At 37.0% G+C, this 17,880-nt stretch overlaps 1 protein-coding gene across 9 annotated transcripts in view; it reads left to right on the top strand.

Moving 5' to 3' along the window:
* The window catches only part of CACNA2D3 (calcium voltage-gated channel auxiliary subunit alpha2delta 3), a 482,761-nt gene that overhangs the window by 154,656 nt on the left and 310,225 nt on the right, over positions 1-17,880 (top strand). For 8 of the 9 annotated variants that reach the window (XR_007908333.1, XM_051811537.1, XM_051811536.1 and 5 more), the window contains one exon: positions 16,261-16,377. Coding sequence is in view for 8 of the 9 variants with exons in the window: in XM_051811534.1 (XP_051667494.1) it covers positions 16,261-16,377 (117 nt within the window). In the remaining variant the exon portion in view is untranslated. The remainder of the gene's footprint in view (positions 1-16,260; positions 16,378-17,880) is intronic. The other variant, XM_051811540.1, reaches the window with a different exon arrangement.

Here is a 17,880-nt window from a genome sequence, read left to right as displayed (position 1 = left end):
TTGCTCGAAACTAGACAGATTGTGTCTGTCTCAGCAGTATTTGAACTACAAAGCATAGTTTTGCTATATTTCTTCTCTCTCTCAATATATATTTATATGTGAAATGAAAGCTAAATTCTGAAGGAATTAATAATAATGTGACAGTTCAGTGTTCTAAAATTTAAAGCCTCAGTAGAGGCACAGTTGGCATCAGATTTGATTTATATTGTAGCTCTCACTTTAAATGTATCTTATTCAAGACAAAAAAATGAAACTTCAATATATATACTGCCTGACTAGATGTTTTATTATAGAACAAAATGGTGATTTCTTCAAATGAAACTTGTCAAACTACTTGACATAATATGGGATTTTTTTTTTTGGACTTCAGTTCTGGAAAAGGGTGGCAAGCCAGGACCAGTAACTGGAAGAACAACAAATAATTAGAAGCGTAAACATGTATGATACAAATTATTGGGAAAGGAATAGGATATTAAATAAGTCTTAAACATTGTATATCTGATATATGTGCTATTTTAGTAAAAACGTGGGCCATTTATTTATGAGAATATTTTCAAGGGAACTCAATTTTCAGATACAGCTTCAAAGATACCTACTGGGGTAGAAATAAATGTAATGGTCCTTTTGGATATTTATTCATTCTTATTCCATTTGTGCTATATGCTAATACCTGGTCCTTTTAAACTAATTCACAAGATCCTAAGTTCAAACATCTTCAGAAGATCTTGTAAATATTTTAGTGAATGAATGATGTATTTAAAAAGTTTATACATTTTTTTTTCTATACAAGAATATTGAAGAATGTTTAAAATTTCTCCATCAAACTATTCCTGTAACACAGATTTAATTTGTTTTATGAATGAGGAAATGAAGACACAGGAAAGTTAAAATACTTCCATCAGCAGACTGCTGCAGTGCAGGGAAGAGAGCCGCAGTGCTTGGGAGATTTGTGTTGTCTTCCCAATTGTCATTTAGCAAGTGCTTTGTTCTGGCTCTTATTGTACTGTGCAAAAAGGAGGACACATTTATCCTTTGTTGTTGTCCATATATGACCATTAAACCTACCTCCAACTTCTTAAATCGGAAGGGAATTACTACATTATCACAAAAAATATGTAAAAGTTAAGCCCTAATAGTCATGGAATTGTAGATGTTTTTTAACTTTATTGATCCTTTCATATGCTGTTAACTGATATTATTTAGAAATTTATTACTGAAGATTTCCAAGGAAAGCCAGAGATGACCAGCTGATTTTGACCTTTACTCATTTGTTGTTATAAAATTTGTAAAATGTTTCTGCTTGTTAGTGAAATTATTATCTAGAAACAAAGACTTTTTCTGGGCAGGATTATAGCCACTGCATGCTAATTAATGGAACAAAGGGATGAGGATTACAGAAGCAATAACAGTAAACTATCCAGGAGCAGTTGCACTGGGACATTATCTTCCTGTCAGCTGTGCCGTTGTGTGCTTTGGCACTTCTTCTCTTGTCATCCCACAGTAACCAGAGACTGTTATGAGGGCCTCATGGAAATATGCCTCATCCCATCTCTGTGGCTTTTCCAGAAGAAATCCTACCCACTGGGTCAGCAGAACCAGATGGGGAGAAAAAAGTAATCTAGTGCTGGTATTCTTAATGGGATGGTAATGGTTCACCAAAAGTGATAAAGGGTGGGTTATTTCTGTAACCACTAATCGTGAAATAAACTGTTTAGGGTGAAATGAATCACTCTTCAAAAATATATAGTGGCAACTTGGGTATCCTCAGTTCTGTTCTGGCAGGAGATCCTAATGTTTGGAGGAGAATATTTTCTCAGCTATAAGGGTCATCACAGAGTTCTAAATCTGGTAACTGGTAGTTACTTTTTCCTGGAAAGCACGACGGTATGGTGAAAGGTTAGTTTGCTGAAGAATGTTTTCACTGCTGGTACCAGACATCAGATATTCTTAGCATGCTTCTGTTTATATATTCTGCATTTTCTTCAATTTCTGCTCCACTGTTTTATTTAGTAATATTTTCTTGTCAAGGCTTCTAGTGGCTTCTTGTGTAGTGTATCCTATTTCACACCTTGTGGCATCTAAGCCCTGATTTTTAGATTGTTACTTAAGCAATGGGTTCATGCAATTTTCTGTTTGTTGTTTTGGGAATGAGCTTACACATATCACAGATCTTTTTAAAGTGATCATCAAACACTCTTCATTTGAACCAAGAGTATAAAAGGCCTGGGATGTGATTGGAATACTTGCATAAATAAAAGTCAATATTTCCTGATTTTTTTTGTCAAACACAGGATTGACAGAAAAGCTGTAAAATTGACAGGAATCAAATTAACATAATTTAGCAATAATGGCCTACATTAAATAATCTGATTCACTGCAATAAATGTTCCCTTTTCCTTTGTCTCCTATAAATATATAATTTTATTTTCCTTACTTGCAAGGAGCTATTGATGAAGTGATTGGCAACATTCTCGTGATTTGACTCTTAATCTCCAGTTGGAACAGGAAAATTTGAAGAATGAACCAAAAGCTAATGATGAACATTGCAGTTTTTTGTTTGTTTTAAAGGGTGGGAAACATTCCCTTCTCCACTAAGGCATTGTTCAGCATACATCAGATTAGGGTGTTTTAGAGACATCTAGAGATGTAAGATGGCACCACCACTCAAGCGTAAATAATGCTCAGGAATCGACACAGGCTCTGCAGATATGAATTAATGAAGTGTTGCAGGCAGGCCTGGGCTGTTCCTGTAAAAGGATCTTTTCCATATCCCAGTCTCCTTTGGGCGAGTTTGGCTGTGGATGACACGTAACCTGGTCAGTGGGGCTGCAGTGTTTGTGCAGGGCTGCGTGGGGATAAGCAAATGCTGCTTGTGTATGCCCAGCACCCCAGAGACGAGTCACAGCTGCAGTAGGACTTTTCCCAGTTTGTGGTGATAGATGTCCATGACATTGGGTCTGGAATAGCATCAGTGCCTCGTCTCAGAAGTACTTGTGTGCCTGCAGCAGGGATCTGGAAGATGTGTTGAACCTGAAGGAGGTGGTGTGGCTGAGTCTTGCTAACTCGCCCAGTCAAACTGGTTTATTTGCTGTTTCAGCATAGTTGGGGGTGAGAGGAAGAGTCTCCTTCAGCTGGTGACTGGGAACCTTGGGTGTTAGTCCACCTCAGTCCCCTGGCTCAGGAAGATCTTGTGGTCAAACAGCTCACCAGGAGGTTGTTATGTTGGCTCAGATGCTCTTGAAACAGCAGCATGACGTGGATCTGGGGGCAAGCCTTCTAGCTAGCCCAGAGTTTAGGATATCTTGGGGGTGCAGTTGCTCATTTGTACAGTTTTGGGCCTTATTCCTGAGATAAAAATTAATGAGGTATCATGATTTTGAAAGCAACTTCCTTGAAAGCATAGTTGTGTTACTAAAACCAAATGGTTAAAAGGGAAGTATTTTTGAAGGAATTAAAGGCAACCCTTTTTAAAGGGACAGAAGAACAGTCCTTATTTTGTGTCTAAAACAAAACTGTTCATTTGCTTGATGATACCCAAAAAGAATGGTTGAGAACAAAGCTGGTTTTATTATGCCATAAGATTTTCAATTACCAGAAGCCTTCCCAACTGTGATACTGTGATGGAAAAACAAGCTTTTTCAGAGTTAGGAATTTCTGTGCAAACACTGAAAGTTAATATAAAATAAATCAGTAGCTCTATGTAACAGTTTGTGTGCTGATAGTATAAGAAAATTCTAGATTAAGAAAAAACACAGGTAGTGCAACCTACGATTAAAATGGTGCCTGTGAATTGTTTTCAGTCTAGGTTTAAAAAAAATTGTAGGTTTTGTTCTATTGAAGCCTTAAAGATATCTTGCATCTTTTGCCAGTGGCTATTATGCATTCGGGCATCTCAGGAACAAAGAAACGACAGAGAAATGGATGGCCTGGGTTTAACTAAGTAGGTGATGGTACAGATGAGGCCTGATAAGCTTAACACTTCATCTCCGTGCTGCCACTGTGGTTTGCAAGGAGATTAGAACTGTCTGACTGTGAGGAGGGCAAGCTCCACAAATTCACTCATACATGGCAGTTCTGTAATGAGGTGATACTTCATTCCTTAAACTACTGAACTAGAACTGCACAAACAGATGTATGCCTCTGGCAGTGCTGGGCATGCGGCACAGGCTCTGCCACACCTCCAAATGCAAACACAGCGTCCACTCGCCACAGTCATATTTTACTGATGCACAATGTTCTTGGTGCGTTCATAATAATAAAGTACAAGTTACGTTTTTGTGAAAGAAGGAAACCTGCAAGTAAATCCAAGGTGTTTATAATGCAGGGTGAAGTCTGACAAGAATCTCAACAATATCTATAGTTTTCAGTGGGTTAACATGACAAAATATTGGAAATGGAGAGTATTCTGCCCTTGGTTATGTGCGTTATATTCTTTCACAACAACTCAGAAAGCTCACAAAATGGAGATGTGACCCTACACTGACTGTTTTCCACAGTGAACAGCCCAACGTTGAGCTCAGACTCAGAAGTCACCCTTCCTGTGCTTGGGGGCAGGAGTTTAGCAAAACTAGGGAAGGATGGGAAATGGCCACTGGGACCCTAATTCACATATAGACAGCCCTAAGTGCTGACTTGTTCTGCGTGCTGCAGTAGGACCACTTGTGATTTTAACTTCAGTGTATGTTAATTACTCTGCTGCTTAGAGGCCTCAGTGCAGTTCACCAAGGTCATTGCTTTGTGGTGCTCCTTGTGGAATTTATCAGTAGGTTGGTTGCCTGGCAGTAACCTGTGATTCTGGTGCCTTTGTTTGATGTTCTGAGGTTCAGTGAAATTGTGTATTTTTATTAAGCAGTGAAGTAGGAAGTAGCAGCAGTCTGCTGATGGCACTTTGCTGAACATTGTCATGAGGAATGTATTATAAAAATGGAAACCCTAATTTCAATGTCTTTGTGAAAATGTACTGTTAATTGTAGCAGTTTAAGGTTTACTTTGTTCCAAAATGGTACTTAAAAGAATTCAAACACAATGAATATTAAAATTCTGTTCTTTAGAAAGTAAGAGCACTCTTTAAAACCAGAGGACCAGTAGCTTTATCTTGCTTCCTCTTCTAGAGGCTTGCTTGTCTATGGCCAGTCAATCAGATTAACAGGACCTCCAAATGTTTTTTTATTTCCTAAGAAGGGGATGCCTGTATTAGATGCTGATCTCTTAAACCTGGCTTTTTTTCATTGCAAAAAAACCCCCAAAACATTTAATTAACTAGTAGAGCTGAATCAAAGAAACTAAGCCACAGCATAGGCAAACAGTTTTCAATGCTAAGGCTTTCCATTTTGGTGTATTGAACCACATAAGGCTTAAAACATTTCTATATGTATATTCACTAGTATTTCTGTTGCAGAAATGTAAGTTTAGGCATCAGTCGTTTATACTAATAAACATCCCACCTAGAACAAGATCTTGCATTTAAGAAACAAACTCTCAAATTGTAGTGCTTGAAAATATCAGCCGATATGTGCAAATGCTCCCAAAACACAAGCTGCTTTCTCTGAATATGTGCAAATAAAGTCACATTTTTTACAGTACTCGAAGCATATGAACAGAAAAGATACAGTAAGGAGATAACAGTATGTGTTCTTTTTCTAATTAACAACTTCTATGTGATTAACGTGTTCTTCTACTTGCTTCCTCTCATGTGTGAAGGGAGCAAAGGTAAATTAATTACCATTAGCCTGAAGGAGAGCACACTGTATTCTTTACGACTTCATAGTATTGATTTGGCTGTTATTCATGGCCTCTATTCTCTGCTATGCAGATTGATGCATCTTTAATTCATAGATACATTATCATTAAGAGTGGTTTATTGACCAAGCAAAACAAAGCTGTTGCTGGGTCCTTTCTAGTGCCAAAGCTCTGGACTTTTTCTGATAAATATATTAGTTTATGCATTCTATTATAGACTCTGGAGTTGAGTAGTTCATTGCTATACACTATGACCATGACCTATGCTAGTGCTATATGTGATATGCTTTTGGTTTTTTTTTGAGAGATGAACTCTGTTGTTAATGTAGTGAATTCTTAAATTACAAAAAACTTTCTGGTCCTTTGAGAATCAAAAAAAGCTGAATAAGCATCTCCAGGTTTATGTACATTTGCTACAGCCAACTGCACATAGAAAAAAAGAGTGTGCCCTGCACTTTAACTGGAAATAAATTTGATTCAGATTTAATTTGGGCAAAAGATTTTTCGTTTTTCAAAAACAGCACTAAATTGATGATTTGTTGAAATGTTTCCAATCTGATCAAATACTGACATGTAAATACACAAAAATAAATCTATCTTGGCATGGTAGCCAACTTATTTTGTTGTTTAGTTTGTTGGGTTTTTTTTGAGAGAGGAAAAAAAGACAGGACTATACAAAACTATACGAATTTCTAACAGAGGGTCTGAATCTGATTAATTTTTGACATAGGTTTTGATGAAGGTGATATCATTAGGGAGCTTAATAAAAATGACTTGGATTTTCAGTTTCAGGGGGAAATAAGGACAGAGATTGAGGCTGCTAGACTTCAGTCCTCTCTGCAAAATTTTAAATTGCTCAATCTGTTTATTTACTCTTTGCAGTGATGTTCAGTAATACCTGTGTATGGTATAGCATGGGCATATGATACAAAAACCCCAACAAAACCAAACCAACAAACAAAAAAACCCCCAAACCAAAGCAAGAGCTACAAACAGAGCTCTGGCTGTGATTTTGATGCACAGGGCTTTTCCTTAACTAGATTTCAAGCTTAATTTTTTCAAAGTGTGAGAGAGAAAAAACTGTGGGGGAGAAAAGCACATCAGTACTTCAGATGCCAATCGAAGAACATGTACAACATAGCTAAGTGGCCCAAAGAGAAAAGATCTGAGCAAGTTCTGCCATGCAGGGCATTAGTTTATATCATATTACAGTCTTTCAAAGGCAGTTATTAAATATTGGATTAAGTGTGGTTTGGCAGTCAAACTTTAACCCCTTGTTTTTCCTTGTGTGTTTGCTGGTTTGTTTTATGAGGCTTTGAAAGAATTCACGATGAATATACTACTCTCCCTAAAGGTACAGAAAGGCTGGTCATCCTATACTGTTTCTTGTGAAGTTTTATAAGTGACTGGAAATCCCATATAGAAATGAAAAGCATTAGCTGTGTGGCAAAGCCACAAATGTGTTTTCACACTTCCAGGCACTGCCAAATGCTATAATTTGGTTTCCAAATCTTTTTGGTTTTTTTTATAGTTAGCCTGCTGAATTCTTCTCAAGACATCTGCACTCAGGCCATGTGCAGGTGGTCTGATTTTCAGAGATGTTGAGAATATTCTGACATTGCTCTCTTTGATGTGACTGAGATTTTGAAAACAAATTATTTTTTCATGTTCAGTGATGAAATGAAGAGTTTGGAGCCTAAATTTAGGTGCCTGAGTTCAGATATTCAGATGTTATGCTTTTTCTCATTCTTTTGAGTCCCCTTTGGTACGTAATATTCTGATACTTATCTAAACCCCTAAATCAATATAAATGCTCTTATCAGGTGCATACAGAAAAGTGCAATGATGAGACAGTACATCAGGGGTCAATGCCATGTCCTTGATAGTGACAAACAATGAAATAAAGCCCATTTAAGAGTTAATGTTGAAGGTCCCACCTAATGCAGAGGGCAAAGGTTTAGAGGTAGTGTCTGCGCAGATGAATGTTAGTGATAGAGAACATTGCAAAATTAAATTGGTCTCCCAAGGAGATGAGATTGCACTTCTTTTCCTGAGGAACAAAAACCATGATCTGTTCTAAATGAGCAGTGCTTTTGAATCTTGTCACAAGACATGGATACTGCCAAGCAAAGGTTTGTCTTGGAAGGCACTTAATTCTTTTTCTGCAGAAAGCTTTCTAGCTTGCTTTGTTGCTCATTTTATTTTATTGCTAATTCAGTGGCAACCATGGAAGGTGGGAAGACAAAGATAATTTTTCTGAGATGGAAAATAAGCATTGTCTAGTAAAAGTAGATAGAAATACTGAAACCCAGAGCAACAACTGGGTGTAAGGCAAGCATTGGTCTGCAGAGGTGGAACAATAAGGAGGGAGAGAGGCACTCAGTGATAAAAGGAGGATAATGAAAAAAAGAACATTATCAAGAAAGTCTGATTGAAAGAATTAGTTTGTGGATGTACCCTGTGATCTTACAACACCAAGCAAGCTGTCTCTTTTGGTTGTTCTTGTTTCCGGTAGCCATAAAGGCTTTCAGAGAAGACTAATGCAGTTTCGTGTACAAGAGAAAATGTTGTACTATCTCATCCCTCTGAGAATTGCTGAAGATAGTAAGTTGTCAGGTTCCCTACTTCTGAATCTTCAGTGGCCTAGAATAGCTATCCAGGATGAAAGGACTGCATTCTCACATTTCTTCCGTGTTTTGTGAGGAGCAGATTAGTTGTACCTGCTTCTACTATACTTGCTTTCACCTGAAAATAGAGCGATGGTTTTGCGTTGGGTGAACGTGTGTTCCGGGTCATATTTTAATTCTGCAGATTTATATCAATGGGTGTCTTGTTCCTCATGTAAAGCAGTTTATGTGAAATACTGGAGTGAGTTTTCAAGGACATCTTTATGGAAAAAGGAGTTCCAGAATGTTCTTTTTCAGCTTAAAAGAGGGCTTTGTGTTTTTTTTCTGAAATAAAAGCAAAGGTATGTGTAATTACATAGATAGCTTCTGTGAAATATATTTCTAAAGCAGTTGTTAATAACCTTTGTTAATTTGTTCTTAAAACATCCATGCTGCCCTGTGAAGATGTTTCTGATATCTAAAAAGAAACTGCAGGACAATAACTTGCTTTTTCAACTGTTTTCAATATGATTGAGTTCATATTCACATTCAGGAAAGCTGGTGAGCTGACACTCCTTGTAAAATGAGTCTGAAGTCCCCTTGGCCTTTGCCACTGGGTGCTGGAGGCAGCAGCCAGGCAAACCTCAAATATGTGTCATTCCTCTGGTGACCACTGACCAGAGCAACTCTGTTAAAGGGAAAGATGGGAATGTATTCCTGTTTGACTGCTTGGATTTAGATTGCCTGACTAGAGTGTTACTTGTAGTGAATATTATGTTTTTTGTTTGGTGTTGTTTTGGTTTTTTGGCAGAGACTTATTAGCTGCTTCAAGTAAAAATTACAATACTGCATTAATCTTACTGCTTTAATGCATTTGGTTTTGTAGCACCTGCATATAGCAATGAGGTAAAAAAAAGGTTGGAAGTTAATATCTTGGTAAAGATTTAATATGCTGGGGATATAGTGCCCTTGCAGTGATTTTAATGTGTAAATTATTTTGCAAGGAAAGCAGTAACTATCCTTGTCAAGTCTGCTGATGATAACAAATTTCCCAGGACAGCTGATCTTTGCCTATAATATACCAGGTACAGCTTTGACTAGCTAATCACAATAAAGTAGTATGCAACAAATATTTCACTATTTTGCATTTTGTGAAGTAACTAAACTGGAGTTTGAGGCAACAGAAGGTCCTCAGATACCCGTGTGTAGCAAGAGTCAAACGTGACAGGCTAATGTAGAGCTCCTTGGGGTCATTTGATGAAGTGAGTGAAAATTCCTCTGCAGAAAATGAGTGTGCCATCACACTGGTCATTGCTGATGGATTTCATCAACACAAAGAGGTTCAGTAAAGGTTAATAGGAGTGTGTAATGTGGTGTAACACAAACTCCCAATTACTGAGGAGTTCTCTAATGTCAAGGTGAAGAGAAGTGTGCTGTTGTGACTCATCTTTCCATGCAGATCAAGCTGAAGATAACAAAGTTGACTGTGGTTTATTGAAGAATAACCAAGGGAGCTTTTTCTCTTTGTATTTCCGAACTGTTGTGTGACATTGGGCATGTCACTGAATTTCTGTGTAGTCCAATATCCTCGTATATGTGGAGATAATGACAGATATGTCCTTTATAATGTCTTTGAAGATTTGTGGGTGAAAAATTATATACGAGCTTTGAATTAAAATAATTTTGTTCAACAACAAAATTAAAAAAAATATCTTACAGTTGTTTATTTTTTTATGGCCCTAAAGCTGCTCCATTGAATGAATGCATTTTAGAGTCAGGAGGGCCAGATAACAATATAACAGTGGCACTCTAGTTTAATAAAACCACTCCACCATAGGGTCAGTGTGATAATGGGAAAATACAAAATCTTTTATGAATAAGAGATTCACAGATGAGTCTATCAGAGGAGTGCACCATCTGTATTTGATATCTCTGCTGTGGTAGTGCCATCTGAGTACCCTTCTGCTCAGTGGAAGAGCTCAGATTCCCACTCACACGCTCACGTCATTCCGGAGACGGCTTTTTGTTTGGCTTCCAGTCGGGTTTATTCCGGCGGTGCACGCATGGTTAGCGACCCCTCACTGCTAGTGAAGCAGTTGGAGGCTGTGCTGTATGATTTTAAATCTTCTGTTGGGAATTGCTCTGCCATCCCTCATGTGCCAAAGGGGCGTGTGCCAGTGTGGTGGAGCCCTGCAAGAGCTCGTGCCACGTAAGGTCTGAACGTTCAGTGGTTTTGTTCCATCAGTTCGAACGTGGATATTGTTTTAAAATAATATCACCTTATAAAACGCTGTGAGAGGTTTTCTGGATTGTGTTGCTTCAGAAGCTCAAAGCCACATTTTGCTAAAGCCCCTGCTCTGTGCACAGAGCCTTTAATTTCAGCAGAACTGTTAATTGGGTAAGGCAGCAACTAATGAGACTACATTTTCGGTTTGCTCCATGTATATTGCAGGGTTTGGGCTTTATAACTGAAAAAGCCCAAAAACCAAAACCTATATAGCGTGTAAAGAGGAGTAGGTGTTTTTAAAGCACCCTGGATTAATAACATTTATTTTAAGTTTTGTGCATTTGTGATAAAAACTTACATGTAAAAATCATTATACAATAAGAAGAGCAGAGAAAAATGAATGGGCTTTAATGTTACATTGTGATCAGGAGTAGATTAGTGAAAGAAAAAAGTTTCTTTATGCATAGACATGTAGTATAATAACCTTCTGATCCCTGCAATCTAGAAGAACTCTACCTAAAACTTCAAGGCAACTTTGGTTAGGAATGTCAACACAGGTGATGAAATTCATGGGTTTAGTGGTAAACAATGAACTAATTCAGAACCCTGACTTAACTTTTGACTCTGTAACTAAAGAAACAACATTAAGAGCTGCAAATTGTATTATCTGTGAGCTTTTAGCAGCTTTGCAGAGTCTTTCATTGATTACATTTGGTTGTCAGGAAATCTCAAATACAGAATTCAAATAGTTCTAATAAGCCCATTAATTCCTGTGACCCTTCAGACCAGCACTTGCCCTCTGAAGGTAGTCACTGTTAGGATCCCATGGCAGTGTCTGAAGCAAGTTTAAACTGTTCCATCACTGCCTAGCACAGCCCTTCTACTGGGCCACAGATATTAGTTGAAATCAAAAGTTGGTGATTTAATCAAAAGTGTATGTTTCTGTGATCTCATTTTACATTTTGCAATGTTGAGACTTCAACATCTGCAAGCGGTTTTTTGGAAATGGCATGGAGTAAACATACATTTATTTTTGTCATGGAAACAATGGATAGATTGGATATTTGATCTTTCATTTGCATGACGGTTCTGCTTTTTCATTGTAAAACAAAATGTATGTATGCATATATAGATTTAACATGTCTGTGACAAAACCTCTCAAACAGCAGCATTTGTAAAGTAAGTACAACTATAGCTATGAATGCACCTCAGAGGCTTATATCCATTCCAAATATGCAATCAGAGAGATTACTTTTATAGTATTAATACAAGATTCCTGTTGAATTCCTTTCTTTAATCAGGATGGTAGTGGTATTTACTGGCTCTGAAAATCCCAGGGAGTGGGAATTGTTTTCATCATAAATGGGTGTAGTGTTCTGCAGATGTACAAAGCACCCAGAGCCTTGTTGAAAGACTGAGACTAAGGACTGTTTACACACTTGTAAGTAACTTGAAATATTTTTATATACAACACAAGGGCAAATATCTTGATTTTGATAAGACTTGATAGAAGTAGCTACAAGTTGGAACACAAAGATAATGTTTCTCTGGAGTAAAGACAAGGAGAAAACATTCCAGCTGTAGCTGACAATCTTGCTTTGAGTGTACTTTTCCTGCCTTAGTCACTCAAACTATGGAGGTTTTGGTGTGGTTTAACTTTATTTTGATTTTGTTTGTTTGGGTTTTGGTGGAGTTTTTGTTTGTTGTGGGGTTTTGTTTGGGTTTTTTGTTTGTGCATTTGCACTTTTTGTTGGGGGTTTGTGTGTTTGTTGTTGTTTCAGTGCCAAATACTTGGATTGCATTAAAGGCTCCTGACTCCAGTTTTGTATAGGTTGCTTTCTGGTTTGTTATTTCTAGATGACCATTTATTAAGCAAGAGAAAAAAACCCACACCTAAACTCATGAAAAACATTAAGAGTTCTGACAGTGAAATACTGTCTGTCTTTCCCCGGTGTTTATGTGAAATGATCTGGCAAAACAGATACTGAAGAAATAATGTATTTTTTGTGTGCTTTCTTAAATGATAAATGTTCCTGTCTCTCTGGAGAATTTCTTACCAAATGCTGATTTTTGCAAGCAGAAAGAATCAGCATTTCAAGTTGTTTTTTTTTTTTTTTATAATGGAGCAAATCAGAAGTTGTATCTGCTCAATCTTCTAGACAATTGGAAATCCACTTATCAAAAGAAAAGATCCAACTATGACTCTAATTTTTCATGCACTTTTTTTTATGCAGGTCAGTTATTTATAGTGAAGTGATAGTTGTTTTCTCTCCCTTTAATAACAGTGCACATGTATTACTGCCTAAGTTGCAAATGATGAGAACTTTTCAGTATCCCTTAACGGAATAAAATTATGAAATACTGAAAAAAAATGAGGGTTTAATTTTTTTAATTTTAAAATTAAAACAAAAGCTTTATCATCAGCTTCATAATTTTTACAGTGAAGGGAAATGTCAGTTTAAGACATTGCTTGGAATAGCCCTTCAGAGCAGCAGCACTAAAGGTAGTTGGCAAGTCTGGAGTATAAAGGGGAGCCTGGCTCAGTAACTGGTTTTTTTTTCACCACTCCATGATAGCATTTTGTTTACTTGGAGCTGTAGTGGCACAGTGCTGCTTTCTCAAGATTACCTTACAATGAAATAATTTCATTTAAAAACTAATTCAAACTTATTTCAAAGGGACTTTGCTGTTTTAGTTTATTTATATTAACCCCAAATTTAATATGTAAAAATTTAGTGGTAGGGAAATGATGAGAGCTGGAGATCTGAGAGCCTCTGCAGTGAAAGGAAGAGAATCCATTATCAATAATGGCCTTTGTTATGGTTTTATTGTGGTTCTGGTTTTTTCACTATCTTGTGTGATTCAGGTTTCTTGCATTGGCAGTTGTTATAAAAACAACTACTTTCTAGATTGAATCTAAATTCCCAGCATCATGCAGAGTGAGTGCTAAGAGGAACTGCACAGGCACAGTTTAGGCTGGCACCTCTTCCTTCCAGACACAATTGCTGGAGCACAAGGACAGTAAAAACAGCTGGTGCTTTTTCCAACCACATAATTTCTCCTGTTTTGAGACCTTTCACTGATGCCTGAAAAAATAGTAGAATTGTTTTTATGTGACTGTAAAATACATATTATGCAAACCTCTTGTGATGTAAACCTCTTGGTTAGCAGGGTCTTGCAGATCAAGTAACCACTCCTAGTTGGTTGCGAATGTTCTTGAAGGTTTCCAACAACTGACTAGACAGGCACCATGCAAGATGTGTGGTCTTTTCAAATAGATCTTAAATAATATCTTCTGTTTCTTCTTTTATGTTGGAACATTAGCTTTTAAATTAGCAAAAAAAGAATTTATGTACTATGAGCAAGCATAATGATAAAATCAAAAATTATCAGTTAAGAAATCATTCACATCTATTTTGAGTACAAGTTATTTTTAATTTTCAAAAGCACCAGTTAATCAAAATTGAGAAGTGTGGCTTTTTAATATGCTCTCACAAGAACCTAACAGAGTACGTGGTAGGATTTTGTGCGTCTCGAAAATTTTGTGGACTTCAACTGTACCATTCAGTTTTCTCACAAACCCAGTGAATAATTGCCTGGTTTTCTTCGCTTGATGGCAAAGCTTAAATCAATAAATCTGATGACCTGAAAGCAATCTCTTCCAGTGATGCATTTTAGAATGCTTTCTAAGAACTCAAAGGTCAAGTCTAAAGGAAACTATTTTTATCAGAAGGTGAGATGTTGAACAGGATCTGTGCAGCTGGAAATAAGTGATTCAAATTTGTACTTCATTTGTTTTAAATTCTCCAAAGCTTCAAATCCTGTGGGATGTGGACAGACTTTGACATCATTAATTACCTGGCAATGTTTTCAATTTACTGATCATTTACTACAATTTATCACAGTATTTGTTATAATAATATTTGCCTCTCTGTCTATTGTGTTCTTGTATTTGCTCCAGTAAATAATAAAAATATATTTTTCTATTGTAGACAAACCACTCTTATCTCAAGCAATGGCATAAATGGACTTGCAGAGTTAAAATCAGAACTCTGCTTGTGATATCTAAGTGCCAACCAAGAAGGGGGGAAAAAACCAAATCTCCCCTCCTTCCCCAAGGGACCAAAACACAAGTGGCCTGCTTGAGGTTTCTTAGGTTGCTTAGGCTGCTATCAAAGTCTCAGACTAGAGACTCATCACAGGAAACAGTGTGGAAAAATGAAATTATTACTGAAATTGTGGATTGTAAAAATTTTATTGCCCTAAATATTTACTGACAGCTTTGTATTTTTAACTTTATTTTGGAATTGTCTGCAAATTATGTTTTATCAAATATTGTTTCATTATTAAAATATTCACACAAGTTTTCACAGAGAGGTATAAATTTTAAAGCAAGTCCAAAGTGTCATTCTATCTTGAAAATTAGTTTTGTTGGAAGAAATGGGCACAATGTTCTCCTAAAATAGAATCCTTTTTTCCATCACCAGCCAGGACATGACTGGTCATGACTTATTCACTGTTTTGATCATGTTAATGTTCATTCAGGCACTTTGAACCACTGTTTTTGATTGTCCTATTCTTCATTCTCTCTCTGGAGTTATACAAGGAGATAATTGTAATTCTGTAGGTGAATTTTAGTGATAAATCTTTTGAATAATACCATTTCATTTTATTAACTCAAATACCGTACTGTGGGTTGTCCTAAGGGTTTGGAAGGTATTTTTGCCACACAGGGATAAAACTGGCAAAAGCCAGATATGCCTTTCTTCTTCCTTGCAATGTCATGAAGGTACAGGTTGTGAAGAGGTTGAGGATTTGGAAATGGGCAGTGATTAGTTCAACATAATCATACATGTTTTAGAAGGAGATGAGCAAACCACAACTGGACTGAAAGGCATCTGTTCTTAGAGTAGGGGCTATACTGGAATGACACGGGAAAGAAGATGAAAATAATTCATTCTTACAAGCTCCCTTATAAACATTGATAAAGAAAAAATTTTGATATGCAGAAAATAGAAGATAAAAATAGTTTGGAATATATTTTTAGTGCCTAGGCATTCTGAGAGAGATTCACATGGCGACGCGAGACCGCACGGTGATGCTCATCCGTAGTGCATAAAGGATGTTTTTATACTTGTGTTGGGATGAAGACTCACGTTCCTGTGACTTGTTTAGGGTTTTCTTTGCATGGAAGTGTCTTGACAAGCTTGTAGTGTATGTATTTATAATGTAAGCATCGTATGCAGCTTGTGGAATAGATGTCTACAGGAAGTTCTGCTTAGGAGGAGGAGGATGATGATTCTAGGTTGCTAAGACTCAGTGGATTGCCAAGCATATCACTGGTTTGAAATGGTTCTTGGATGGGATACATGTATTTTTGGCTACTTTTTTTGGCTGTTGTTTAGTTGGGGGGAGGTGTAATTTAAATGTTGTGAAGGGGAATTGCCATTTTCCTGCAGTGCACGAGATAAATATTTTTATTAATTTTTTAAATGGAGTTCTGGTTCCAATCCAGTTGTTCTCTTCCTGCGGTGGCATCTTGGCACAAGGCAGTCTGCTATCACACCAATAAATGTCACATAAATGAAGAATGTCAGTAAAAGTGTAATATGAAACTAATAATTAGTTGTCAGAATTTCAGCTGGTTCCTTGTGAATAACTTTTCCCTATTTTTTTTTCTTTTTCCAGAAATACAAAGAATATGAGAAGGATGTTGCAATAGAAGAAATTGATGGCCTCCAGCTTGTGAAAAAGTTAGCAAAGAATATGGAAGAAATGTTTCATAAGAAGTCTGAAGCTGTACGGGTAAGCAGCAGATCAACCTACTATTTCCTTCTGTGATGTAAAACTAAGTATATAATTTAGGTTTTGCTCTGAAGGCTGTACTAGCAATTGAAGGTGCTGAAGTGGAAATGCAAAAGCATTCAGAAGTATTTTAGGATCAGCGTTCAAGAGAATAGATATAAATTATTTATACCTTCAGTGGATAAATGTAAGGGAGTTTGGACTACCAATTTCTGATATGAGTTTGTAAGGTATCATTTGTGTGCAGTAAAACATAACTACATACGGTTGTGCATTAAAATGTTAGATTTCAAAATATCCAACCAAAGCAGACTTAATTTCACTGCTCACTCTTACAAAAATAGTATTGCAGGGAAATATCTGAGTTCAATAACTGGCCTTTAGTTCAAATCAAGAAAAACAAGCAAAGACTTCAAATGGAACTAAATACAAAATTCCTTTAATTGTGGTAAGTACTACATCACTCTACAGGCAACTTAATAGTGATCCTTAAGTAACTAGACAGCTTTCTGTACATCTGTAAGTTTTTGTGTATTTGTTTGGTTGGTTTGTTGTTTTTTTTTCTAAAATCTCCATTCTGATCCTGCCTTTGCAGTAGCTTTCATGGCTGTTAGATTTACCATAAGAAAGAGAAAAAATTCTGACTTCTATGTTTTACTATATCAAACAGGAGCTCGTCTTAACTTGCAGGTCCTAAGGAATAACTGATCTTCCTGTCGTAGTTTTCATTTTGCATTATTCTTTTCTGGAAATGGAGGTGACTGCCTGGAACAGTAGTTCCTGTTACATCACCTGTATCAGCAAACTAACAGGACATTCTGGTGATGCTGTTTACCAGCAGCTACTCCATTTCAGCCAGGCTTGTCTGCTCAATTGAGTTGAAGGTATTTGTGTCTCAACCGCAGAGCCGAAAGCATCACCCGAGGACAGGGATTCCATTTGTGTAACTGTAGACACAATTTTGCCTTCAGTCTTGTAGTATTTGTTATGGTGCAAAAGGGAGGAAGGGATTTGGCTACATTTTAGAGGTTGAATTTTCTGGGCTGACAGTGAAGTAAAACATATTTCAGCTTGTAAAACGGAGCGCGCTTGGCAGGGAAGCAGAGAAAGACAATAAACATGGAACCCCACAATGCTATTTTTACAGTCTGTTTTTCAGAGGAAAAACTACACTTTAATATGTGTGCAACAGCTTCCAGAAGCCTGCAGAATACTGACTCAGGGGGAACTGTTTTCCTTGTTCCTTAGCAGAGAAAACTGCTCCCCTGAGATCATAACAATTTGAAAAAAAAGTCATTCTTGGAGCTGCACTTATTTGGAGCAAGAAGTGACCAGCGAGCTGCACACTTGCTGGTGAGGGAATAGAATTCCATGAGCGAGGAGTGTTGGTGGGGAAGAGCAGTTTGTGTCTCAATTAGAGCTTCCTAACAAATGTTTAGAACAGGTGTGGTCTCTTCAAACAGATGGTATGTTTAGCTAAGGAGGAAAAAAATGTAGGATCAA

This window comes from Manacus candei, unplaced genomic scaffold, assembly GCF_025592945.1.
Source record: "Manacus candei isolate 608988 ecotype Guabito, Panama unplaced genomic scaffold, ASM2559294v1 h1tg000082l, whole genome shotgun sequence".
In the NCBI taxonomy this organism is placed as follows: domain Eukaryota; kingdom Metazoa; phylum Chordata; class Aves; order Passeriformes; family Pipridae; genus Manacus; species Manacus candei.
This window is presented reverse-complemented; position numbering and strand designations above follow the sequence as displayed.